This window comes from Bombina bombina, chromosome 7 (genome assembly GCF_027579735.1).
Source record: "Bombina bombina isolate aBomBom1 chromosome 7, aBomBom1.pri, whole genome shotgun sequence".
Classification (NCBI taxonomy): Eukaryota; Metazoa; Chordata; class Amphibia; order Anura; family Bombinatoridae; genus Bombina; species Bombina bombina.
In genome coordinates, this window is record NC_069505.1 from 436680381 (window position 1) to 436708324 (window position 27944).

Consider the following 27944-nt stretch of genomic DNA (forward strand, 5'->3'; position numbering starts at 1 on the left):
AAACTGTGGCTGTAAATTATATACATAGAAGCGTAGCCTTGCACTAGTGTAGACTTTTTGAAATCTGCCCCCCAGAGCCATTAAGATCTAGGGGTAAATAAACACATGGAGACCTCAAATAGGCTATATATCATATAGTGTGGGGCTCAGACTACTATCGTAGTGAGCACATAACGACTTCAATAAGCTGCAAAGGGCTGCAATTAGCATGGTGGATATGTTTATCTAAAGGATACCCTAATCTAATACTCAATCTATGATAAATGGTTAAGGAGGAAACACACTTAAGTTGGAAATGGTCAGGATACATTGGTGCTGCTGGAGGATTGATGAGAGGGCATTTTTAAGGCAGGATTTAGGTGATCTTAAACAAATGGGAAAAGTCCTCTTTATTATTTAATCCCTTGGGATGCAGGCAGTCGAGAGTGAAAATCCATTTGTATTCTGTAATAAGTAATTTTTTCTCAAAATTACCTCCTCTCCATCCTTTGTTGACTTTCTGAATGCCCATGAAGGACAGATCTTTAATGTTTCCGTTATGTTTTAGGGTGAAGTGCTTGTATAATGATGTTTCCATGCTGCACTTCTCAATTTGCAACAGATGTTCTCGTATCCTGTCTCTTAAAAGCCTTGACGTTTGGCCCACATATTGTAGGCCGCATGGGCATTGTAGCATATATACAATCCCTTTATCTTGACATCATATCATGTCATGGACCTTGTGTGTTACTCCTGTATTATGACATTTGAATGTTGCAGATTTAGTCCAACATCTGTGATTATTTGTTGCTGATATTTTGCACATTGTTTGTATATACTGATTTATTGTTTTTATTATTCATTATTCCTCATGGATCCATGATTTACATTGTATGTTTTTAGACATTGTTAGTAAATTTTAATATTTTATTGAACCTATTTGCTATCCCCTTCTGCCTCCAGCTTGGTAGGCGCTTGGGGGGTCCCCTTTCTTACTTGATTCCTATTGGTGGTCACTAGGTACACCCCTCCCCCGAGCTAAGGGTATAGAGTAGGCACTAGTCCCATCTCCTTAACTCCAGAACTTCACTTGTTCCTGCAGTCCAGAACTTCACTTGTTCCTGCAGTCCAGAACTTCACTTGTTCCTGCACTCCAGAGCCTCACTTGTTCCTGCACTCCTGAACCTCACTTGTTCCTGCACTCCAGAAACTCACTTGTTCTCCAGAACTTCACTTGTTGCTGCACTCCAGAACCTCACTTGTTCCTCCACTCCAGAACCTCACTTGTCCCTGCACTCCAGAACCTCACTTGTTCCTGCAGTCCAGAACTTCACTTGTTCCTGCACTCCAGAGCCTCACTTGTTCCTGCACTCCTGAACCTCACTTGTTCCTGCACTCCAGAAACTCACTTGTTCTCCAGAACCTCACTTGTTCCTCCACTCCAGAACCTCACTTGTCCCTGCACTCCAGAACCTCACTTGTCCCTGCACTCCAGAACCTCACTTGTTCCTGTACTCCATAAACTCACTTGTTCTCCAGAACTTTACTTGTTGCTGCACTCCAGAACCTCACTTGTTCCTGCACTCCAGAGCATTACTTGTTCCTGTACTCCATCGCCTCACTTTTTCCTGCACCCCAGAGCATCACTTGTTCCTGTACTCCAGAACAGGAGTCGTGGATTGCTATTGTAATCCACAACATCGCTTTCTTCTACATTTAAGAACCTCACTTGCTTTAATACTACAGAACCTTACTCACTCCTCAGGTACCCTTACACTCCAGAATCTCTTTCACTCTCTACACTCCTCCAGAACCTTTCTTGCCAGCTACATTCTAGGACCTTTCTCTCTACACACCAGAACCTCACTCACCCTGTACATTTATCCAGAACCCCACTCACCCACTGCATCACTGCTGAACCACACCTGCTCCTGCACTCCAGAATCTCATTCACCCTCTACACCTTAGAACCTGTCCTCCTAAGAACTTACTCCATCCTACACACCAGTCACCCAATACACTGTAGAACTTCACTTGTGCCTAAGCTCCATAACCTCACACTTGAACCTTACTTGCCCCCTACAGTCCATAATTGTATGTGTGTGCATGTGTGTCTCTGTATGTGTGTGTGCATGTGTATATGTATGTGTGTCTGTATGTGTGTGTGCGCATGTGTGTGTGTATGTGTGCATGTGTATATGTGTGTGTGTGCATGTGTATATGTGTGTGTGCGTGCATGTGTATATGTGTGTGTGCATGTGTGTATGTGTGTCTCTGTGTGTGTGCATGTGTATATGTGTGTATGTATGTATGTGTGTATGTGTATATGTGTGTGTGTATGTATGTGTGTGCATGTGTATATGTGTGCGTGTGTGTGCATGTGTATGTATGTGTGTGTGCATGTGTATAGGTGTGTGTATGTGCATGTGTATATATATGTGTGTGCATGTGTATATGTATGTGTGTGTGTGCATGTGTATATGTATGTGTGTGTGTATGTTTGAAACATAATGAAGCTAAATAATTTTAGTGATGATATAAAAGTCTTTAAACAGGAAATAGTGTTTAATAGAATATAATGATTTTGTTTGACTGGATTTTTCTGCAGCTGTTGGATGGGAGCCATTTTCTTTCCCAGTCCGTTTATTAGCCTTCATGGTTAAGTGTAATGAGGTGCATTATATTTTCTCAGTAGAAGTAATAAGACGCATACAGTCCTCTGATATTTAAATATTCTATATAATGAGCAAGAGGTGGTTCTAGCTGGGCAGCTGGTGAACTGCACATAAAGATGAGCTGTACCTGTAACTAATATGGAGTTGGCCATTGCCAGAGGCGACAATGAAATCTAGATAAAGTCAGACACATTTCACACGTCTAAGGGTAGAGCTGCCGTGTTCTGAGGTTTCTATGGAAAACAACTTTTCCCCAAAGGGCCCCAGAAGACTTGAAGTTGCTTTGTCTGCAGGATAGATGTCAGCTTGCCAGGCCTCATACTAATCTTATTCTGATCATTAGGAATCGAACAGACGAGGGAGGAAACTATATCAAGAGATGCTGTAAAGGTTTCTGCATAGATATCCTGAAGAAAATTGCTAAGAATGTCAAATTCACATATGATCTGTATCTGGTGACCAATGGAAAGCATGGAAAGAAAATTAATGGCACATGGAACGGGATGATCGGAGAGGTGAGGCTTCTTGGGAATAATACTCTAATGGACAGGGGGTACGAAATAAAAATAAGTATTTTTTTATAGATGAAGTTTAAGATTATTATTCTCCAGAGAGGGTGGATTCATGGAACAGTCTTCCAGCAGAGATATTGAACAAAATGAATTTAGACATAATGAAATATAGGATTGACCTACCTGATGAATGTATATTGACTTTCTTTTCTAATCCTAAAACTTATATATCCAAACAGCTGGTGATCTTGTGTATTGGCCTCCTTTCTTTACCGACACTTTCATTGAGCGGATTCTCACCTTACTCAGGTGTTTTGTCAGTGACTACATGTGTCAGTCTCAACTCTTTCTTATTGTTTTCTTGCTATCATCAACAGGTGGTCACCAAACGTGCCTACATGGCTGTTGGGTCTCTCACCATCAACGAGGAGCGTTCAGAAGTGGTCGACTTCTCAGTACCTTTTATAGAGACCGGTATTAGTGTGATGGTGTCAAGAAGCAACGGGACTGTGTCTCCATCTGCTTTTCTTGGTAAATATGGGGCTAAATTGTTACCTAACTAATGGATTACTAACACCGTTCTTTGGTTTCTTTCCTAAGATATGGTGAGTCCATGGAATCATCAATTACTAGTGGGAATATCACTCCTGGCCTGCAGGAGGAGGCAAAGAGCACCACAGCAAAGCTTCTATATATGTCACTCCCCTTACCCATAACCCCTAGTCATTCTCTTTGCCTCTGCTCATGGAGGAGGTAAAGTTTTTGGTGTTTGAAGAAAATTGAACTTCAATTAAGATTTTATTATTTTAAAGCAGAGTAGTTTTGCTCTGATCTTTCCTGGGGTCTAGCCTTAGCCCACGTCAGTCTCTTCAATAGGGCAGTGGTGGCTTTTAAGCAATTGGGAACTTGTGGGGTACAATCCCCACTGCGTTTTCCTAATCAGTTTGCTTCCCTATTCAGATAGCCAGAGTAAGTTTTCTCAGTCTTTCTTTTTTCCAAGGGTCCATGTGAGGGAAAGCACCCTCTCAAACCAGGTGAGCTGTCCTGCTGCTGGACAGATGAACATTAAGGTAAGTGCCATTAATATTTTTCTTATTTTTAAGGGAAAATCTGGCACTTATACAGCTTTAAGGCTGCATGGGGACGTTATTTGCATATTAACTCTATATAGTGTTAATTCAGAGGCAGTTATGCAGGCACTGTGGATAAGAGGAGTTTTTTTATTGGGCTCAGTTTATGTGTTGAAGTTGATGTTGAAGTTGTATCCTTCAGATTTTAGCTGGAACACCTCCGTCTTTACTTAAGGAGGTTTTGGCTACCTTGGACGTCTGTCATAGTCATCTTTAATAAGTCTAGTAAGCTGAACAAGTACTTTGATGTTCCCTCCACGGTGGAGGTATTTCCTGTACTTGACCGTGCTTCTGAGATAAATTGCACGGGAGTAGGAGAGACTTGGAATTCCTTTTTTTTCCAATTTTTACGAAAATGTTTCCTTTTGCTGACTCCATTAAAGAGTCGTGGCAGACAGTCCCTAAGGGGCAACCTCCACCTTGGCTAAGAGGACTGCTATTCCCATAGAGGATAGTTGTTCTTTTAAGGTTCCAATGGACAATAAGTTGGAGTCATTGTTAAAGAAAATGTAATTCACCAGGGTCTCTAATGGCAGCCTGCAGTGTTTGGCCACAATCACTAGTGCAGCAGCCTACTGGTTTGATACCTTGGCATCTATTTATCAAGCCGTCAACCGCAAATACGCTGGAATTCCGCAGCGTATTTGTGGCGAGCCTCATTCCCCTGAGTTATCAAACACTACAGACCAGCAAAAGTAGAATTTTGTGACGTAACATACGATTCGCCGGACTCAGTCCGACACAGATCGATGCTTACGTCATTACAGATGTTCCGAATGCAAATTCGGCAAAATCTGACTACTTTTGCTAGTTATCAAATATCTACCAGGTACGCTCGCCACTATTCCGGCCCAGCGTACCTGGTTTTCAATGCCATAGGAATCAATGGGAGTCTAAAAGCAGTGAAAGCTCATGTTTGCTGCTTCCCTATGGTAACGTTTACACCTAACACCCTAACATGTACTCCGAGTCTAAACACCCCTAATCTGCCCCCCCTACACCGCCGCCACCTACATTATACTTATTAACCCCTGATCTGCCCCCCCTACACTGCCGCCACCTACATTATTCTTATTAACCCCTAATCTGCCGCCCCTGACACCGCCGCAACCTACATTATATTTATTAACCCCTAATCTGCCCCCCCCACCGCCGCCACCTACATTATACTTATTAACCCCTAATCTGCCCCCCCCCCCCCACACCGCCGCCACCTACCTACATTTATTAACCCCTAATCTGCCGCCCCCAACGTCGCTGTCACTATATTAAATTTATTAACCCCTAAACCTAAGTCTAACCCTAACACCCCCTAACTTAAATATAATTTAAATAAATCTAAATAAATATTCCCATCATTAACTAAATTATTCCTATTTATAACTAAATACTTACCTATAAAATAAACCCTAAGATAGCTACAATATAACTAATAGTTACATTGTAGCTAGCTTAGGGTTTATTTTTATTTTACAGGCAACTTTGTATTTATTTTAACTAGGTACAGTAGTTATTAAATAGTTATTAACTATTTAATAACTTCCTAGTTAAAATAAATACAAATATACCTGTAAAATAAAACCTAACCTAAGTTACAATTACACCTAACACCACACTATAATTAAATTAATTCAATAAACTAAATACAATTAAATACAATTAAACAAAATTATCTAAATTATAAAAAAACAAACACTAAATTACAGAAACTAATAAACAAATTGCAAGATTTTTAAACTAATTACACCTAATCTGCCTAAAAAAATTAAAAAGCTCCCCCAAAATAAAAAAAAAACCTAAACTAAATTACAAATAGCCCTTAAAAGGGCCTTTTGCAGGGCATTGCCCCAAAGTAATCAGCTCTTTTACATGTAAAAAAAAATTACAAACCCCCCCAACATTAAAACCCACCACCCACACAACAAACCCTACTCTAAAACCCACCCAATACCCCCTTAAAAAAACCTAACACTAACCCCTTGAAGATCACCTTACCATGAGAAGTCTTCACCCAACCAGGCCGAAGTCCTCAACGAATCCGGCAGAAGTGGTCCTCCAGACGGGCAGAAGTCTACATCCAGACAGCATCTTCTATCTTCATCCATCTGGCGCGGAGTGGCTCCATCTTCTAGACATCCGACGCGGAGCATCCTCTTCATCCGACGTCTTCTTGAACAATGATGGTTCCTTTAAATGACGTCATCCAAGATGGCGTCCCTTTGATTCCGATTGGCTGATAGAATTCTATCAGCCAATCGGAATTAAGGTAGGAAAAATTCTATTGGCTGATGCAATCAGCCAATATGATTGAAGTTCAATCCTAATGGCTGATCCAATCAGCCAATATGATTGAGCTCGCATTCTATTGGCTGTTCCAATCAGCCAATAGAATGCGAGCTCAATCCTATTGGCTGATTGGATCAGCCAATAGGATTGAACTTCAATCCTATTGGCTGATTGCATCAGCCAATAGGATTTTTCCTACCTTAATTCCGATTGGCTGATAGAATTGTATTATTTTACAGGTAGATTTGTATTTATTTTAACTAGGAAGTTATTAAATAGTTAATAACTATTTAATAACTATTGTACCTAGTTAAAATAAAAATACTTGCCTTAAAATAAACCCTAAGCTAGCTACAATGTAACTATTAGTTATATTGTACCTAGCTTAGGGTTTATTTTATAGGTAAGTATTTAGTTTTAAATAGGAATAATTTGTTTAATGATAGGAATATTTATTTAGATTTATTTAAATTATATTTAAGTTAGGGGGTGTTAGGGTTAGACTTAGGTTTAGGGGTTAATAAATTTAATATAGTGGTTGCGGTGTAGGGGGGCAGATTAGGGGTTAATAAATATAATGTAGGTGGCACAGGTGTAGGGTGCAGCAGATTAGGGGTTAATAAGTATAATGTAGGTGGCGGTGGTGTAGGGGGCGGCAGATTAGGGGTTAATAAGTATAATGTAGGTGGCGGTGGGCTCTGGGAGCGGCGGTTTAGAGGTTAAACATTTTATTTTGTTGCGGCGGGGTCCGTGAGTGGCAGTTTAGGGGTTAATACATTTATTAGAGTTGGGCTCCGGGAGCGGCGGTATAGGGGGTAAACAGTATAGTGTGGGTGTTTAGTGACAGGGTACCAATAAAGCTGGGAAAAAGCCGAAGAGCAGCAAGATCGATGACTGTTAGTTAACAACAGTCCGCTGCTCATCACCCCGTACTTGGTGCATGGCTTTTTGACAGCTTTTTTGGTAATTTTGGAGAACGTATTCAGGTCCGCGGCAGTGATATTAGGTGAACTTAGGCGAGCGTAGTAAGTAGATGCCCTTGTCTGGTTCTATTCAGACACATTCTCCTCTTGAGGAGATCTAGGACAGGATTAAGGCTCTTAAGTTAGCTGGGAGCATAGATTTCTGGTTTTGCGGTTCTTGCCCGCAGAGCCTTATGGTTGAAGTCCTGGTCTGCAGATGTCTAAGCTTTTGGCGATCCCTTACAAGGGTAAGATCTTGTTTGGTCCTGGCTTGACTGAAATGATTTCAGATATCACAGGAGGGAAGGGATCTTTTCTCTGTCATAATAAAAAGAAAAAGCAGAAAGGACGTCAGAGTAATTTTCATTCCTTTTGTAACATTAGAGGTAAACCCTCCCGTTCCTCCTCCAAGCAAGAACAATCTAAGTCTTCCTGAAGCCTAGTCAGTTTTGGAATATGGGGAAGCAGTATAAAAAGTCTGCAGCTGACTCCAAGTCAGCATGAAGGGTCGGCCCCCGATCTGGGAGCAGATCCAGCAGGGGGCAGACTCTCTCTTCGTTCAAGCCTAGATGCGAGATGTTCCGGACCCCTGGGCGGTGGACATCATTTCCCAAGGGTACAAAATAGAATTTAAGACTTTCCCTCCCAGAGGCAGGTTTCATCTCTCAAGATTATCTGTAGTCCAGATAAAGAGAGAGGCGTTCTTAATATGTGTCGAAGACTGTTCGTAGTTCCCAAAAAAGAGGGAACTTTCAGACCAATTTTAGACCTAAAGTGTCTAATTGAGTACCATCCTTCAAGATGGAGACTATACGTTTCATTCTCCCTTTGGTCCAAGAGGGTCAGTTCTCGATAACCATAGACTAAAAGGATGCATATCTTCATATTCCTATTCAGTGGGATCATCACAAGTTTCTGAGATTCGTTTTCTTGGACAATCACTTTCAGTTTGTGGCTCTTCCAGTCGGCCTTGCCACAGCTCCCAGAAGTTTTTTCAAAGGTTTTGGGGGCTCTATTGGCAGTAAACCGGTCCATCATTGCAGTGGTGCCATATCTGGACGGCATTCTGGTTCAGGTGCCGTCTTTTCAACAAGCATAATCTCATACGGAGATCTTGTTGTCTTTTCTTCGTTTCCTCGGTTGGAAGGTGAATCTGGGAAATAGTTCTCTGATTCCAGCTACAAGGGTAGTGTTCTTGGGGACCATAATAGATTCGCTATTAATGAAATTTTTTTGCCTTGCCCTTCAGTCCTCTCTTCGGCCGTCTGTGGCTCAACGTTTGGAGGTAATTGGTCTGATGGTAGCTTTCATGGACATCATTCTGTTTGCTTGGTTCCATCTCAGACCTCCTGCAGTTATGCATGCTCAGAAAATGGAATTGGTTCTATGTGGATCTGTCTCTGCAAATAAATCTGGATTAGGCGATAAAAGACTCTCTTCTGTGGTTGTTGTCTCTGGAACAACTCTCACAGGGAACTTGTTTTCGCAGACCTTTCTGGGTGATTGTGACCACGGATGCCAGCCTTCTGGGTTGGGGAGCAGTCTGGGACTCATTGAAGGTTCAGGGTCTATGGACTTGGGAGGAGTCAGTTCTTCCCATAGTCATCTTAGAACTGAGAGAAATCTTCAATGCTCTGCTGGCCTGGCCTCAGTTAGCTTTAGCCCTGTTTATCAGGTTCCAGTCGGACAAGTTTACATCGGTGGTGTACATCAACCACCAAGGGCGGAACTCAGAGTTACTTGACCATGTTAGAAGTGGCCCTGATTTATTCAATGGGCGGAGACCCACAACTGTTGTCTATCTGTGATCCACATTCCAGGAGTGGACAATTTGGGAAGCAGATTTTCTGAATAGACAGACTTTTCATGCCGGGGAGTGGAAGCTTCATCTGGGGGTGTTTTCCAGTTTGACCCTTAAATGGGGGCGGCCGGAGCTGGATCTTATGGCTTCTCAGCAAAATGACAAGCTTCCGAGGTACAGTTCAAGGTCAAGGGATCCACAGGCTGTCTTGATAGATGCTCTGGCGGTCCCTTGGAATTTCAGTCTAGCATACCTTTTTCCTCCATTCACTCTCTTTCGAAGAGTTATTGCTCGGTTTATGCAGGAGAGGGCGTTGGTGATTCTCATAGCGTCAGCATAGCCTCACAGGATCTGGTATGTGGACCTAGTGGAAATGTCATCTCTTCCACCTTGGAGACTTCCTCTGAGGAGGGACCTTCTTCGTCAGGGTCCTTTCCTTCATTTGTATTTCATTTTTCTGATGCTGACTATTAGGAGATTGAACGATTATTTTTATCTAAGCGTGGGGATTTAGAGTCAGTCATTGAAACCTTGATTCAGGCTTGTACGCCTGTAACTAGGAAGATTTACCATAAGATATAGCGTAAATGTCTGTATTGGTGTGAATCCAGAGGTTACTCTTTGAGTAGAGTCAGGATTTCTAGGATTTTGTCCTTTCTCCAGGAGGGTTTGGAGAAGGGTTTGTCGGCTAGAACTTGGAAGGGTTAGATTTCTGCATTATCCATTTTGTTGCATAAATGTTTTGTGGATGTGCCAGATGTGTAATCTAAGGACTTTCATCAGTCTTATGCTTTGTTTTCTGAGAAATGCAATGGTCAGAAGGCTACGGCTACTTCTCTTTCTTTTTTATTGAAGAGTATTTTTTGTTTGGCCTATGAGACTGCTGGACAGCAATCTGCTTAGAGAATCACAGATCATTCCTTGAGGGTTGTTTCTTCTTCATGAGCTTTCAAAAATTAGGCTTCTATGGAACAGATTTGCAAGGCTGCAACTTGGACCTCTATGCACACTTTTTTCAACTTCTATAAATTTGATACTTTTGCCTCGGCTGAGGCTTCTTTTGGGTCTTTAGGTCTACCTGTCTTGTCCCTCCCTTATCATCTGTGTCCTCTAGCTTAGGTATTGGTTCCCACTAGTAATTGATGATTCTGTGGACTCACCATATCTTAGGAAAGAATATGGTAGAATATGGAAATGGTGAGTCTACGGCCCACCCTTTATTTTAAGACAGTTATTTTTAACTAAAGCTTCAGGCACCTCTACACCTTTGTGTTATCTTCTTTTTCCATTTCCCTTTGGCTGAATGACTGGGGGTTATGGGTAAGGGAAGTGACATATATAGCAGCTTTGCTGTGGTGCTCTTCGCCTCCTCCTGCTGGCCAGAAGTGATATTCCCTCTAGTAATTGATGATTTTGTGGACTCACCATGTCCGGAAATAAATAAATTTATCAGGTAAGCATAAATTATGTTTTTGCCAGGAATGGTCGTTATTTATTACCTGAGTATGTTTTTCTACCATTGCATTTGGGGTAGAACCTTCAGCACTTTATTTGTAATTTCCTTCCCTGTTAAATCTGAGGCTGGACTTTTATTACTGCTATATTTGTATTGTTCCTTTAGGACTTGTAGACTGTAATTATTTTCTATATTTTCCAAAGCCACCGTCTAGTTTGCTCGGCACAGACAGGATTTTCATTACTTCTGTACCTGAGCTTCTCTAAGCTTCTTGCTGGAGTGGGATTTTATGACCATGTTACCTGACAGTCCGCTGTATATCTAACAGTTATTTTAGAAAACAGCATTGAATGTAGTTTCCTATTTTAAAGGGTCAAAGATATATGATTTAAAGCTGCCTATGGAGAGTAAGTATTAGACATAATGTGGCGGTTGTTTTTCTTTGAGAATGTTCAGAACATTAGTGAGAGACAATTTTATATCTTATTTTTAGGTGGGAGGGGACTATGTTTGGGAGGCTGGAAAAAAACTCTGGAGTATTTCTGTAACACTATGTAGCTGCTGTGATTATATCATGTTACAAAATAATAAAATGAAGCTCTTACCTTGTAAAGAGTAAAAATCAGCTACCTTTCGGTCTTACTGTTGTATAGCACAAATCTGTGTCCCTTTTACTTGCCATTTACTTATGATTAATTAAACTTTCAGTGACTTGCTTGTGTAACTTTTATAACTCTCTGTTCTTTCTCCTTTTTTTCCTCCCCAACCCCAGAGCCGTTCAGTGCTGACGTCTGGGTCATGATGTTTGTGATGCTTCTTATTGTTTCTGCCGTTGCTGTGTTTGTATTTGAATATTTCAGCCCCGTTGGATACAACAGGTGCCTTGCAGATGGCCGAGGTAAGAGCACTGTTTATATATATATATGTGTCCTAGTTTACACAAGATGGTAACAGGTCACCAGCTAATGTCCCCAACTCAAGTATATCCCAAGTGTGACATTAGCAAGGAACCTTAATATTTACCAAGTCCGCCAGAATTTTCATGCTAAGTGCCAGTGTCTTAACAAAAGATTTGCACATTTGTGCTATCAAACTTTCCTATACTTTGTATGGGGAAAAAAAAATAATCTTGCGGCAATAAAGCAAAAAAATCACAATGGTGCATGAATTATGGGTAACAATAGGGGCCGTGATAGGTACAGGAATTCTTATGGGTAACAAAAGGGACCGTGATAGGTACTGGAATTCTTATGTGTAACAATAGGGGCCGTGATAGGTACGGGAATTCTTATGGGTAACGATAGGGGCCGTGATAGGTACGGAAACTCTTATGGGTAACAATAGGGGCCGTGATAGGTACGGGAATGCTTATGGGTAACAATAGGGGCCGTGATAGGTACAGTAATTCTTATGGGTAACAATAGGGGGCGTGATAGGTACGGGAATGCTTATGGGTAACAATAGGGGCCGTGATAGGTACGGGAATTCTTATGGATAACAATAGGGGCCGTGATAGGTACGGGAATGCTTATGGGTAACAATAGGGGCCGTGATAGGTACGGGAATTCTTATGGATAACAATAGGGGCCGTGATAGGTACGGGAATGCTTATGGGTAACAATAGGGGCCGTGATAGGTACGGGAATTCTTATGGGTAACATTAAGGACCGTGATAGGTACGGGAATTCTTATGGGTAACAATAGAGGCCGTGATAGGTACGGAAACTCTTATGGGTAACAATAGGGGCTGTGATAGGTACGGGAACTCTTATGGGTAACAAAAGGGGCTGTGATAGGATTCACAGAAAGTTTACTGACCTACCACCTGCTATATTTAAAGGGACATTGTGCTAAGCTATTTAAAGAGAAGACAATAGCACTGATTAGTCAGTGCAGGGTAGGAGAGAGAGAGATTTTGTATTTGAAATAGCTGCGTGTGCTTATTCAACCTCCCAGCCATAATTACCATGTCAATACCTAACATAAATAACAGTAGCAGGTCTGCTTTATTTGCAGGCTCAGCCCATTGTTATGGCAATCACCTCTATAATACAGGTAATGGTTTTAATGAGCAAAAATAAACATGAAGGAACAAATTCCCATGCATGTAATAGTCTGCAGTAGATATAACAAGTCATTTGGAACACATTAAGGGGAAAACACATTTTAGAGTTCAGTTTCCCTTTAAGTGACATCAGGGGACATTGTATAACAGCACGGCCCAGTAAACGTTAATGGCCCCTATAGGTTTGTAACTAAGTGCTGCCTATTGCCATAGACCTCAGGTATTCTATGCAAGAGATAAATGTGATGATTCATTCGCATTGTGCAACAGGTTATGTCTGTCGCCTTATTCTGGATCCTGCTGTAAATCTGTAACACTGTTTGGTCGTTATCTGGTCATCTGTGTAGATTTGATCCTAGGAATCTCTGTTGTAATGTTTACCGCATACAGACACAGTACTGCTGCTTTCACTTCTGTGCTACTGAGCTTTACGTGAGCGATTTACGTCAGCTGTAGTTTAGATATATGACATCTTCCTCCCTTACAGAGCCTGGGGGACCATCATTCACTATAGGAAAAGCTATCTGGCTGCTTTGGGGCCTGGTGTTCAATAACTCTGTGCCTGTGCAGAACCCTAAAGGAACCACCAGTAAGATTATGGTGTCAGTCTGGGCCTTCTTCGCTGTCATCTTCCTGGCCAGTTACACAGCCAACCTCGCTGCCTTCATGATCCAAGAGGAGTATGTGGACCAGGTGTCCGGCCTGAGTGACAAAAAGGTATGTGTCTTATAGTGACATAGAGGTTGGGACGTATAGTGACATAGAGGTATGTGACGTATAGTGACATAGAGGTATGTGACCTATAGTGACATAGAGGTATGTGACCTATAGTGACATAGAGGTATGTGACGTATAGTGACATAGAGGTAGGTAACGTATAGTGACATAGAGGTATGTGACCTATAGTGACATAGAGGTATGTGACGTATAATGACATAGAGGTATGTGACATATAGTGACATAGAGGTATGTGACCTATAGTGACATAGAGGTATATGACCTATAGTGACATAGAGGTATGTGACGTATAGTGACAGCGGTATGTGACCTATAGTGACATAGAGGTATGTGACATATAGTGACATAGAGGTATGTGACCTATAGTGACATAGAGGTATGTGACCTATAGTGACATAGAGGTATGTGACCTATAGTGACATAGAGGTATGTGACCTATAGTAACATAGAGGTATGTGACCTATAGTGACATAGAGGTATGTGACGTATAGTGACATAGAGGTAGGTAACGTATAGTGACATAGAGGTATGTGACCTATAGTGACATAGAGTTATGTGACGTATAGTGACATAGAGGTATGTGACATATAGTGACATAGAGGTATGTGACCTATAGTGACATAGAGGTATATGACCTATAGTGACATAGAGGTATGTGACGTATAGTGACAGCGGTATGTGACCTATAGTGACATAGAGGTATGTGACATATAGTGACATAGAGGTATGTGACCTATAGTGACATAGAGGTATGTGACCTATAGTGACATAGAGGTATGTGACGTATAGTGACATAGAGGTATGTGACCTATAGTGACATAAAGGTTTGTGATGTATAGTGACATAGAGGTATGTGACGTATAGTGACATAGAGGTATGTGACCTATAGTGACATAAAGGTATGTGATGTATAGTGACATAGAGGTATGTGACCTATAGTGACATAGAGGTATGTGACGTATAGTGACATAGAGGTATTTGACCTATAGTGAAATAGGGCTGCAACTAACGATTATTTTCATAATCGATTAATCGGCCGATTATTTTTTCGATTAATCGACTAATCGGATAAAAAGAGAATCAATAATAGTTTTCTATGTTTTAAATAAAATCCACATCATGAGTGTTACAAATATAAACTTCAGACTAAAACTTTACATTAACACAACTGTTCAATTTTTAAGCAGCAGAGCACAGTTTTATAATTAAACAAAACAAAACTACAAACTGATTGAAAAGAGGTAGAACTAGAAAGAGTTAGACTATCACTGTTAATAACATTCTGTTATTCACTATTTCAGAAACTTTGCATTGAAATGCAAAAATCTCAACATGTCCACATGCTTATGGCTAAGGCTGGTTCTCCGTTTGCAGCTATATTTCCTGCAGCAGAGAAAAGGCTGTTGAGATGCATAAGTAGGGTTTTGCCAATTTCACCAAAGTGGGATATTTATCTTTGTTAGCTCTTCAGCAATGCTAAGTGTTTTCTACCTTGGCAAGGGGCCTCTCAATAAAGTAACCCTTGACTTAATTATAACATAAAAATATCTTGAATATCTATATGCAATGGTAAATAACCAGCTATAAGGTTAGGGGAGATATCTAGTCCGCTCTAGAAATAACGAATATATACTTATAAAAGTTGAATCTGGTACATATTATCACAATTTATTAAAAATATAAAAAAACAAACTCAGAAGCGCTAAGGACTGTATATCAATAACAGGACAAAGCCTTACACATTTATCTATACAGTACATATAATCAGCAATAGCAAACGTTCTGCTAATAATTGTGCAAACAGATAATAGTGCACATCAATTTAATCTAGGGGCAAGGTGTAAACAACAAGCTTGGCACTATATCATGAAAAGCATAGTTCCAAATCACTAGAATTAATAAAAACAATCCAAATGATGACTATTATATCTGGGTTGCACATAAGCCAGGGGTAGTTGTAAACTTATACTGTCCTGAAAAAGTGAAAAGTAGACGTCTGTAGACGTCCTTTAGGCTAAGGACATAACCATAAAACACAATACCAAGTGCAGGAGTTCATTGGAGTGAAGCAGCTGGTGTTGTGCACAGACCAACTAATTACAAACCGATTAATCGATTATGAGATTCGTTGACAACTATTTTCATAATCGATTATTATCGATTATGACGATTAGTTGTTGCAGCTCTATAGTGAAATAGAGGTATGTGACCTATAGTGACATAAAGGTATGTGACGTATAGTGACATAAAGGTATGTGACGTATAGTGACATAAAGGTATGTGACCTATCGTGACATAAAGGTATGTGACCTATCGTGACATAGAGGTATGTGACATATAGTGACATAGAGGTGTGCATGTAATCTAGCGGTGTGCATGTAATCTAGCGATGTGCATGTAATCTAGCAGTGTGCATGTAATCTAGCAGTGTGCTTGTAATCTAGCGGTGTGCTTGTAATCTAGCGGTGTGCATGTAATCTAGCGGTGTGCATGTAATCTAGCGGTGTGAATGTAATCTAGCAGTGTGCATGTAATCTAGTAGTGTGCATGTAATCTAGCGATGTGCATGTAATCTAGCGGTGTGCATGTAATCTAGCGGTGTGCATGTAATCTAGCGGTGTGCGTGTAATCTAGCGGTGTGAGTGTAATCTAGCGGTGTGCGTGTAATCTAGCGGTGTGCGTGTAATCTAGCGGTGTGCGTGTAATCTAGCGATGTGCATTTAATCTAGCGGTGTGCATGTAATCTAGCAGTGTGCATGTAATCTATATGAGGCATCATTGTGCCATAGGCCGCAGTATTTACCGTTTCACTAGCTGTATCAGATTTCAGTAACAGAGTTCATTTCATGTGACAGTATATTACAGGATGTATATTGCACATATGTCACGTACTGAATCACTGTTAGTATAAAAGGTATTTGACGGCTGATAACACCCACTTGGTCTGTCGTGTCAGATTTTTCTATTTGATGTTCAGTTGTAATTTTTTCGTCTCCTGTATCCTGCACAGAACAAGTGAGTCAGGACTGTCTATGTATTCAGCCTTGCAGTGATAGCGTTGTATCTGCTCCCCATAGAACATTATTATTCCCTGCAGAGTTTGTATCCGGTGTCTGATGTTTCGGGTCACTCAGCTTTGCCTTAAAAGGACACGAAACACAACACTTAGAGCAGTAAATGTAAACAACTTCTAATATCAGATTTTCTTCATTCTCTTTGAATCTTTTCAGGAAAATTAGGGAGATAAGCTTAGGAGCGTGCACATGTCTGGAGAACTATGTGGCAGCAGTTTTGTCATGTAGTGCTCTAGACACCTACTTAGGTATTTCTTCAACAAAGAATATCATAGGACTGAAGCGAATTTGATAATAGAAATGTCTTTTGTGTAGTGTTGCAATAAAGTGACATACAGGCTGAGTGTGCAAGCTTGCTGAATACATTAACACTCTGTCTAGGGCTATTATTTTTCAATGGCCAAACTCCACCTACCACCTGTGTTATTTACAGAAGCCAATACAGATTTGTTTGTGTATTAGACACACACAGCCACTCTCTTTATGTTAGTAAAACATGCATTGTTTTGTATTATCGTATTACCTCTGCTGAGGTCAATTAGGCACATAAACTGTAACTGTGAAGTCTGCGCTTCCAACTCTCAGAAATGAAAAACTACTTTTTATATTTAAATTACATAGAAATGGTTCAAAATATGTCATGAAAATTTATTTTTTTATTACACAGTTAAACATTCCTCTCTTTGTGACACCCAGAACCTGTCACTACCTACAGCAGCACATGACTGATCCGATTCCTAAAGCAAATATCTGTGTGACAATCACACAGCAGCAGTTCCCTAGTGACAGAGACAGCTGTACCTCTCTATGTGACCCACAGAACCTGTCACTACCTACAGCAGCACGTGACTGATCCGATTCTTGTACCAAATATCTGTGTGACAATCACACAGCAGCAGTTCCCTAGTGACAGTGACAGCTGTTCCTCTCTATGTGACCCACAGAACCAGAACCTGTCACTACCTACAGCAGCACGTGACTGATCCGATTCTTGTACCAAATATCTGTGTGACAATCACACAGCAGCAGTTCCCTAGTGACAGTGACAGCTGTTCCTCTCTATGTGACCCACAGAACCAGAACCTGTCACTACCTACAGCAGCACGTGACTGATCCGATTCTTGTACCAAATATCTGTGTGACAATCACACAGCAGCAGTTCCCTAGTGACAGTGACAGCTGTTCCTCTCTATGTGACCCACAGAACCAGAACCTGTCACTACCTACAGCAGCACGTGACTGATCCAATTCCTGTAACAAATATCTGTGTGACAATCACACAGCAGCGGTTCCCTAGTGACAGAGACAGCTGTTCCTCTCTATGTGACCCACAGAACCAGAACCTGTCACTACCTACAGCAGCCTGTGACTGATCCGATTCCTGTAGCAAATATCTGTGTGACAATCACATAGCAGTGGTTCCCTAGTGACAGAGACAGCTGTTCCTCTCTATGTGACCCACAGAACCAGAACCTGTCACTACCTACAGCAGCACGTGACTGATCCGATTCCTAAAGCAAATATCTGTGTGACAATCACACAGCAACGGTTCCCTAGTGACAGAGACAGCTGTTCCTCTCTATGTGACCCACAGAACCAAAACTACCTACAGCAGCACGTAACTGTTCCAGGATTAAATGGTTTGGATGGATTAAATGGTCTGCCTGGAACTCGAGGTTTGCGGGAACACCTGGTCTGAGTGAAGTTGGACGACCTGGATCACCTGGTTTTCCAAGAAAAAAAGGTGAAGCAGGCTCCCCAAGCACTGCATCTGCTCAACCAGGATATCCAGGAACAAAAGGCATAAGAGGAGAGACAGGCGGGCCTGGCGCTGTTGGTCTTCCTGGTCTTCCAGGACCGCCTGGCATCTCATTTCCCTCTTCCATCCCTGGGAGACCTGGTGACCCTGGACCTGCTGGAAGGTATGGTGAATCAGGGTCCTCAAGGTCCTCCTGGCCCTGCATCAAATCAAGGGAATACAGGTAACTCTGGATTTCCTGGTTCTCCTGGCAGACCTGGACCAAAAGGAGACTCAGGAATGCCTGGATTCCCAGGAAGCCCGGGAGTTACAGGACTAAAAGGATTGAGAGGCGATCCAGGCTTTATGGGGAGTCCAGGAACAGAAGGTCCTCTTGGAGATTCTGGCTTCCCTGGACCAAAGGGTGAAAAGGGAAACCCAGTTTTCCCATGTCCCATTGCACTTCCAGTTCTGCCTCCATATGATGATGATTATTCCCAGCTTGCCCTTGGATTTCCAGGCTTGCCTGGACTTGATGGATTCCCTGGTAAGCCTGGAGATTCTGGATTTCAGGGATCATTTGGGCCAATGGGTGGGAAAGGTTTCCCTGAAAGATCTGGGCAAATGTGAAAAATGGATCTCCGGGCATTATTGGGGATCCTGGTATTCCTGGCATTCCTGGTCCTCCAGGACTTGAAGGCTCCCCAGAGAGACAGGGTATCGCAGGTTTACCCGGCATGCCAGGATGGAGTATGAGTGTTGGCTACACTCTGGTGAAGCACAGCCAGTCAGAACAAATACCATCATGTCCACTTGGAATGCCTAAAATATGGGAAGGGTACAGTTTGCTGTATGTGCAAGGTCAAGAGAAAGCTCATAACTAAGATTTAGGTCTTGCTGGATCATGTTTACCTCACTTCAGCATCATGCCGTTTATTTACTGCAACATCAATGAAGTTTGCTACTATGCCAGCAGAAATGATAAATCCTACTGGCTGTCCACTATAGCCCCTATTCCAATGATCCCTGTGGCCCGCATACAAATTAAAGACTACATCAGCCGCTGCTCAGTGTGTGAAGCTTCCTCCCAGGCAGTCGCTATACACAAGCTGAAAAAACAAGAAATCAGAGCGCAGCCCATCTAAGAGTAAAGGCTTTAATATTCCGCAATATGAGCAAGGTATAAAAGACACTTACAAAATGTCAGATAAAATCAAGCCCAATAATCAAAAGCTTTACGTCAAGCGGTAGTCCAAGGGGAACCAGGAGGTGTTGAACCATCGACCCACTCCACGTCTGGGAAATGCGCAGAAACCCGTGGGCGAATAGGGGAAAGCCTGGAGGATCCGAGGACACCGATGACGTCAGAGCGTTGGATGACCTCAACGCGTTTCGTCTGGTAACGTCCAGTCTTTCTCAAGAGGATTTTAAATATTTACACATCTACCAAGATTTTCTTTTGGGACTGAACTATACCCACCACAGCATTGATCTTTTTTATCACACTATTACTTTTACTTCGACCTATATTGTTTGAACTTACATTATTTGTTGATTTTTCAGAACATTTAGGACCAATATTACTTGTTACTATTATATTTTGGATTCACAGAGAGCGCAGTATTTACTTTTCTGTCTTTAGTCGCTTTACACAGACAAGATAACACTATACCACCGTGCCCTGAAGGATGGAGGAGTCTCTGGATCGGATACTCTTTCCTTATGCACACAGTTGCTTGCGCAGAAGGTGTTGGACAGTCCTTAGTCTCATCTGGTTCTTGCCTTGAGGATTTCCATGCCACTCCATTTATTGAATGCAATGGAGTCAGAGGAACCTGCCATTATCATGCCACCAAGTACAACTTCTGGTTGATAACCGTGGATGAAAGGCAGCAGTTTGGTGGCTCTCCTCCTTCTGAAACACTGAAGAGTGGACAACTGCGAACACGTGTGAGCCATTGCCAAGTGTGCATGAGGAACTTATAGTACAGCCCTTAGCGCTATGGAATCTGTTGGCGCTCTACAAATAACCGATAATAATAATCCAATTTCTATAACAAATATACAGTATGTGTGACAATCACACAGCAGCGGTTCCCTAGTGACAGAGACAGCTGTTCCTCTCGATGTGACCCACAGAACCAGAACCTGTCACTACCTACAGCAGCACGTGACTGATCCGATTCCTGTAACAAATATCTGTGTAACAATCACACAGCAGCGGTTCCCTAGTGACAGAGACAGGTGTTCCTCTCTACCAGAGCCGCTAAAGCAGTGTCAGTTTCCCTTGGCTGCCCCCAGTGCTCTCAAAGACCCCATATTATAGAAGTTCTTTTAGGTGAACAAATTACAATGCAAAAGCTTAAACAATCTCTGTCACCCTGTCACAGTTTAACCATAACCAGTGCTTACCCAAAACATGCACTGCAGTTTATTTATGTATGTAACCCTAAAGGGTAACTCAAACCCTTCCTAACCACAATGAACCCTAACCATGAACTTGCCTATGTAAGTATCCTAATGGGTCGGTCCAATTACCCCCAACCAAAACTTACCCAAGCCACTTAAAACTGTTAAACTCTAACCATGACCTCCTCCAAGTAAGTATCCTAATGTATTGACCAAGCCCCCAGCCCCAATTAACCCTAACCACCACTTAACCAAGCCACGTAACTGTTAAACTCTAACCATGAACTCCTCCAAGTAAGTATCCTAATGGGTTGCCCAATTAACCCTAACCATCACTTACTCAATCCACCTAACACAGTTAAAACCTAACATTACCTCTCCTTATGTAAGTAGCCCTTATGAGTAAACCAAGTCCCCCCACCAACAATTAACCCTAACTGCCAAATACTCCAACCAATTAAGTAATGTTAAGCCCTAAACGCAATCTCTCCTCATGTAAGCAGCCAGAATGGGTGACCTAAGCTCATTCACCGCAGTGAACCCTAACTGGGACCCCTAACACATTCCTATAAGTTCTCCCACAACTACTGTGGTACTGATGATCCCCTCATGTAGTGATGCCATTTCTTTCATGTAATTAGCAAGAGTCCATGAGCTAGTGACGTATGGGATATACATTCCTACCAGGAGGGGCAAAGTTTCCCAAACCTCAAAATGCCTACAAATACACCCCTCACCACACCCACAAATCAGTTTTTACAAACTTTGCCTCCTATGGAGGTGGTGAAGTAAGTTTGTGCTAGATTCTACGTTGATATGCGCTCCGCAGCAGGTTGGAGCCCGGTTTTCCTCTCAGCGTGCAGTGAATGTCAGAGGGATGTGAGGAGAGTATTGCCTATTTGAATTCAATGATCTCCTTCTACGGGGTCTATTTCATAGGTTCTCTGTTATCGGTCGTAGAGATTCATCTCTTACCTCCCTTTTCAGATCGACGATATACTCTTATATATATACCATTACCTCTGCTGATTTTCGTTTCAGTACTGGTTTGGCTTTCTACAACATGTAGATGAGTGTCCTGGGGTAAGTAAGTCTTATTTTCTGTGACACTCTAAGCTATGGTTGGGCACTTTTTTATAAAGTTCTAAATATATGTATTCAAACATTTATTTGCCTTGACTCAGGATGTTCAACATTCCTTATTTTCAGACAGTCAGTTTCATATTTGGGATAATGCATTTGAATAAAACAAATTTTTTTCTTACCTTAAAATTTGACTTTCCCTGTGGGCTGTTAGGCTCGCGGGGGCTGAAAATGCTTCTTTTTATTGCGTAATTTTTGGCGCTGACTTTTTTGGCGCAAATTTTTTTTTCTGTTTCCGGCGTCATACGTGTCGCCGGAAGTTGCGTCATTTTTGACGTTCTTTTGCGCCAAAAATGTCGGCGTTCCGGATGTGGCGTTTAGGCGCCAAATAATGTGGGCGTCTTATTTGGCGCTAAAAAAATATGGGCGTCACTTTTGTCTCCACATTATTTAAGTCTCATTTTTTATTGCTTCTGGTTGCTAGAAGCTTGTTCACTGGCATTTTTTCCCATTCCTGAAACTGTCATTTAAGGAATTTGATCAATTTTGCTTTATATGTTGTTTTTTCTATTACATATTGCAAGATGTCCCATGTTGAAGCTGAGTCAGAAGATACTTCTGGAAAATCCCTGCCTGGTGCTGGAGCTACCAAAGCTAAGTGTATCTGCTGTAAACATTTGGTAGCTGTTCCTCCAGCTGTTGTTTGTATTGAATGTCATGACAAACTTGTTAATGCAGATAATATTTCCTTTAGTAAAGTTACATTACCTGTTGCTGTTCCATCAACATCTAATACTCAGAGTGTTCCTGATAGCATAAGAGATTTTGTTTCTAAATCCATTAAGAAGGCTATGTCTGTTATTCCTCCTTCTAGTAAACATAAAAAGTCTTTTAAAACTTCTCATTTTTCAGATGAATTTTTAAATGAACATCATCATTCTGATTCTGATAATGGCTCTTCTGGTTCAGAGGATTCTGTCTCAGAGGTTGATGCTGATAAATCTTCATATTTATTTAAAATGGAATTTATTTGTTCTTTACTTAAAGAAGTCCTAATTGCATTAGAAATTGAGGATTCTGGTCCTCTTGATACTAAATCTAAACGTTTAGATAAGGTTTTTAAATCTCCTGTAGTTATTCCAGAAGTTTTTCCTGTTCCTGGTGCTAATTCTGAAGTAATTTCCAGGGAATGGAATAATTTGGGTAATTCATTTACTCCTTCTAAACGTTTTAAGCAATTATATCCTGTGCCATCTGACAGATTAGAATTTTGGGACAAAATCCCTAAGGTTGATGGGGCTGTCTCTACTCTTGCTAAGCGTACTACCATTCCTACGGCAGATGGTACTTCCTTTAAGGATCCTTTAGATAGGAAAATTGAATCCTTTCTAAGAAAAGCTTACTTGTGTTCAGGTAATCTTCTTAGACCTGCTATATCTTTGGCGGATGTTGCTGCAGCTTCAACTTTTTGGTTGGAAGCTTTAGCGCAACAAGTAACAGATCATAATTCCCATAGCATTATTATTCTTCTTCAACATGCTAATAATTATATTTGTGATGCCATCTTTGATATCAGGTATATGTCTAGCTATTTTAGCTAGAAGAGCTTTATGGCTTAAAACTTGGAATGCTGATATGTCTTCTAAGTCTACTCTGCTTTCCCTTTCTTTTCAGGGTAATAAATTATTTGGTTCTCAGTTGGATTCTATTATCTCAACTGTTACAGGAGGGAAAGGTACTTTTTTACCACAGGATAAAAAATCTAAAGGTAAATTTAGGTCTAATAATCGTTTTCGTTCCTTTCGTCACAACAAGGAACAAAAGCCTGATCCTTCATCCTCAGGAGCGGTATCAGTTTGGAAACCATCTCCAGTCTGGAATAAATCCAAGCCTTTTAGAAAATCAAAGCCAGCTCCTAAGTCCACATGAAGGTGCGGCCCTCATTCCAGCTCAGCTGGTAGGGGGCAGATTACGTTTCAAAGGAATTTGGATCAATTCCGTTCACAATCTTTGGATTCAGAATATTGTTTCAGAAGGGTACAGAATTGGCTTCAAGATAAGGCCTCCTGCAAAGAGATTTTTTCTTTCCCGTGTCCCAGTAAATCCAGCGAAGGCTCAAGCATTTCTGAAATGTGTTTCAGATCTAGAGTTGGCTGGAGTAATTATGCCAGTTCCAGTTCTGGAACAGGGGATGGGGTTTTATTCAAATCTCTTCATTGTACCAAAGAAGGAGAATTCCTTCAGACCAGTTCTGGATCTAAAAATATTGAATCGTTATGTAAGGATACCAACATTCAAAATGGTAACTGTAAGGACTATCCTGCCTTTTGTTCAGCAAGGGCATTATATGTCTACAATAGATTTACAGGATGCATATCTGCATATTCAGATTCATCCAGATCACTATCAGTTTCTGAGATTCTCGTTCCTAGACAAGCATTACCAGTTTGTGGCTCTGCCATTTGGCCTAGCAACAGCTCCAAGAATTTTTACAAAGGTTCTCGGTGCCCTTCTGTCTGTAATCAGAGAACAGGGTATTGTGGTATTTCCTTATTTGGACAATATCTTGGTACTTGCTCAGTCTTCACATTTAGCAGAATCTCATACGAATTGACTTGTGTTGTTTCTTCAAGATCATGGTTGGAGGATCAATTTACTAAAAAGTTCATTGATTCCTCAGACAAGGGTAACCTTTTTGGGTTTCCAGATAGATTCAGTGTCCATGACTCTATCTTTGACAGACAAGAGACGTCTAAAATTGATATCAGCTTGTCGAAACCTTCAGTCACAATCATTCCCTTCGGTAGCCTTATGCATGGAAATTCTAGGTCTTATGATTGCTGCATCGGACGCGATCCCCTTTGCTCGTTTTCACATGCGACCTCTTCAGCTCTGTATGCTGAACCAGTGGTGCAGGGATTACACAAAGATATCTCAATTAATATCTTTAAAACCGATTGTACGACAATCTCTGACGTGGTGGACAGATCACCATCGTTTAGTTCAGGGGGCTTCTTTTGTTCTTCCGACCTGGACTGTAATCTCAACAGATGCAAGTCTTACAGGTTGGGGAGCTGTGTGAGGGTCTCTGACGGCACAAGGGGTTTGGGAATCGGAGGAGGTGAGATTACCGATCAATATTTTGGTACTCCGTGCAATTTTCAGAGCTCTTCAGTCTTGGTCTCTTCTAAAGAGAGAATCGTTCATTTGTTTTCAGACAGACAATGTCACATCTGTGGCATACATCAATCATCAAGGAGGGACTCACAGCCCTCTGGCTATGAAAGAAGTATCTCGAATTCTGGTTTGGGCGGAATCCAGCTCCTGTCTAATTTCTGCGGTTCATATCCCAGGTATAGACAATTGGGAAGCGGATTATCTCAGTCGCCAAACGTTGCATCCGGGCGAATGGTCTCTTCACCCAGAGGTATTTCTTCAGATTGTCCAAATGTGGGGACTTCCAGAAATAGATCTGATGGCCTCTCATCTAAACAAGAAACTTCCCAGGTATCTGTCCAGATCCAGGGATCCTCAAGCGGAAGCAGTGGATGCATTGTCACTTCCTTGGAAGTATCATCCTGCTTATATCTTTCTGCCTCTAGTTCTTCTTCCAAGAGTGATCTCCAAGATTCTGAAGGAATGCTCGTTTGTTCTGCTGGTAGCTCCAGCATGGCCTCACAGGTTTTGGTATGCGGATCTTGTCCGGATGGCCTCTTGCCAACCATGGACTCTTCCGTTAAGACCAGACCTTCTGTCGCAAGGTCCTTTTTTCCATCAGGATCTCAAATCTTTAAATTTAAAGGTATGGAGATTGAACGCTTGATTCTTAGTCAAAGAGGTTTCTCTGACTCTGTGATTAATACTATGTTACAGGCTCGTAAATCTGTATCTAGGGATATATATTATAGAGTCTGGAAGACTTATATTTCTTGGTGTCTTTCTCATCATTTTTCCTGGCATTCTTTTAGAATTCCGAGAATTTTACAGTTTCTTCAGGATGGTTTGGATAAAGGTTTGTCTGCAAGTTCCTTGAAAGGACAAATCTCTGCTCTTTCTGTTCTTTTTCACAGAAAGATTGCTAATCTTTCTGATATTCATTGTTTTGTACAAGCTTTGGTTCGTATAAAACCTGTTATTAAGTCAATTTCTCCTCCTTGGAGTTTGAATTTGGTTCTGGGGGCTCTTCAAGCTCCTCCGTTTGAACCTATGCATTCATTGGACATTAAATTACTTTCTTGGAAAGTTTTGTTCCTTTTGGCCATCTCTTCTGCCAGAAGAGTTTCTGAATTATCTGCTCTTTCTTGTGAGTCTCCTTTTCTGATTTTTCACCAGGATAAGGCGGTGTTGCGAACTTCTTTTGAATTTTTACCTAAGGTTGTGAATTCCAACAACATTAGTAGAGAAATTGTGGTTCCTTCATTATGTCCTAATCCTAAGAATTCTAAGGAGAAATCATTGCATTCTTTGGATATAGTTAGAGCTTTGAAATATTATGTTGAAGCCACTAAGAATTTCCAAAAGACTTCTAGTCTATTTGTTATCTTTTCCGGTTCTAGGAAAGGTCAGAAGGCCTCTGCCATTTCTTTGGCATCTTGGTTGAAATCTTTAATTCATCATGCTTATGTCGAGTCGGGTAAAACTCTGCCTCAAAGGATTACAGCTCATTCTACTAGGTCAGTTTCTACTTCCTGGGCGTTTAGGAATGAAGCTTCGGTTGATCAGATTTGCAAAGCAGCAACTTGGTCTTCTTTGCATACTTTTACTAAATTCTACCATTTTGATGTGTTTTCTTCTTCTGAAGCAGTTTTTGGTAGAAAAGTACTTCAGGCAGCTGTTTCAGTTTGATTCTTCTGCTTATAATTTCAGTTTTTTTCATTATAAGATTTAAACTTTATTTTGGGTGTGGATTTTTTTCAGCGGAATTGGCTGTCTTTATTTTATCCCTCCCTCTCTAGTGACTCTTGCGTGGAAAGATCCACATCTTGGGTAGTCATTATCCCATACGTCACTAGCTCATGGACTCTTGCTAATTACATGAAAGAAAACATAATTTATGTAAGAACTTACCTGATAAATTCATTTCTTTCATATTAGCAAGAGTCCATGAGGCCCACCCTTTTTTGTGGTGGTTATGATTTTTTTGTATAAAGCACAATTATTCCAATTCCTTATTTTTTATGCTTTCGCACTTTTTTCTTATCACCCCACTTCTTGGCTATTCGGTAAACTGATTTGTGGGTGTGGTGAGGGGTGTATTTGTAGGCATTTTGAGGTTTGGGAAACTTTGCCCCTCCTGGTAGGAATGTATATCCCATACGTCACTAGCTCATGGACTCTTGCTAATATGAAAGAAATGAATTTATCAGGTAAGTTCTTACATAAATTATGTTTTTGTGTAATGCTGAGACCCCACATAAGCTAGTGATACATTCCTATGTTATCTAATAACTCCCTGTCAGGTTATCTTATACTAAACTATTAGATAATTTACCTTATCAAGAACATTCATAGCATCTCTCTTCCTTAAGAGTTGAATCTTTGCTCATATTTTAATGCAAAGCCAATAAATATTTTGAAACAAATTACAAACCTGTATTAACAAGGAAATTAATATTAGGAATTAAAAAATGGACAAATTGTTATCCTGGATAATGATAAAATGTTTCATGAAATTACAGTTGTAATAATGACAGGAGAGAACCCATAATGCAATCTGTGGCTTTATCCTGTCATTAGGACATTCTGATAAACCTCCCACATGTTTGTGTAATATACAGTTCTCTAATAAATGCTTTGGTGATTCTTTGCTCCGTCTAAAACACACTGAAGGTAAAAATTCCCAAAGGGGAAAAACACAGAATCTGTGGCCGTCAAAGTGTGTACCAAGGGGACGCAAAGTGACAAGGCGTGAACGCTACTGGATACTCCCATGAAACCTGACTCAGTCTTCATCCCCAAGACAGACGTGACCTGGTGAGACCCTCTGACTCTGCTGTGCCAGACTGAGATCCTTACTGACAGATCAGAGCGTCTTCA

The 27944-nt window shown here is 41.1% G+C and overlaps 1 protein-coding gene across 1 annotated transcript in view; it reads left to right on the forward strand.

Annotated features, from left to right (window-relative positions):
* The window catches only part of GRIN2B (glutamate ionotropic receptor NMDA type subunit 2B), a 519238-nt gene that overhangs the window by 439173 nt on the left and 52121 nt on the right, over window positions 1–27944 (forward strand). Inside the window, exons 5-8 of the mRNA XM_053721343.1 lie at window positions 2998–3169; window positions 3544–3697; window positions 11574–11699; window positions 13354–13583. Of these exons, the coding sequence (XP_053577318.1) occupies window positions 2998–3169; window positions 3544–3697; window positions 11574–11699; window positions 13354–13583 (682 nt within the window). The remainder of the gene's footprint in view (window positions 1–2997; window positions 3170–3543; window positions 3698–11573; window positions 11700–13353; window positions 13584–27944) is intronic.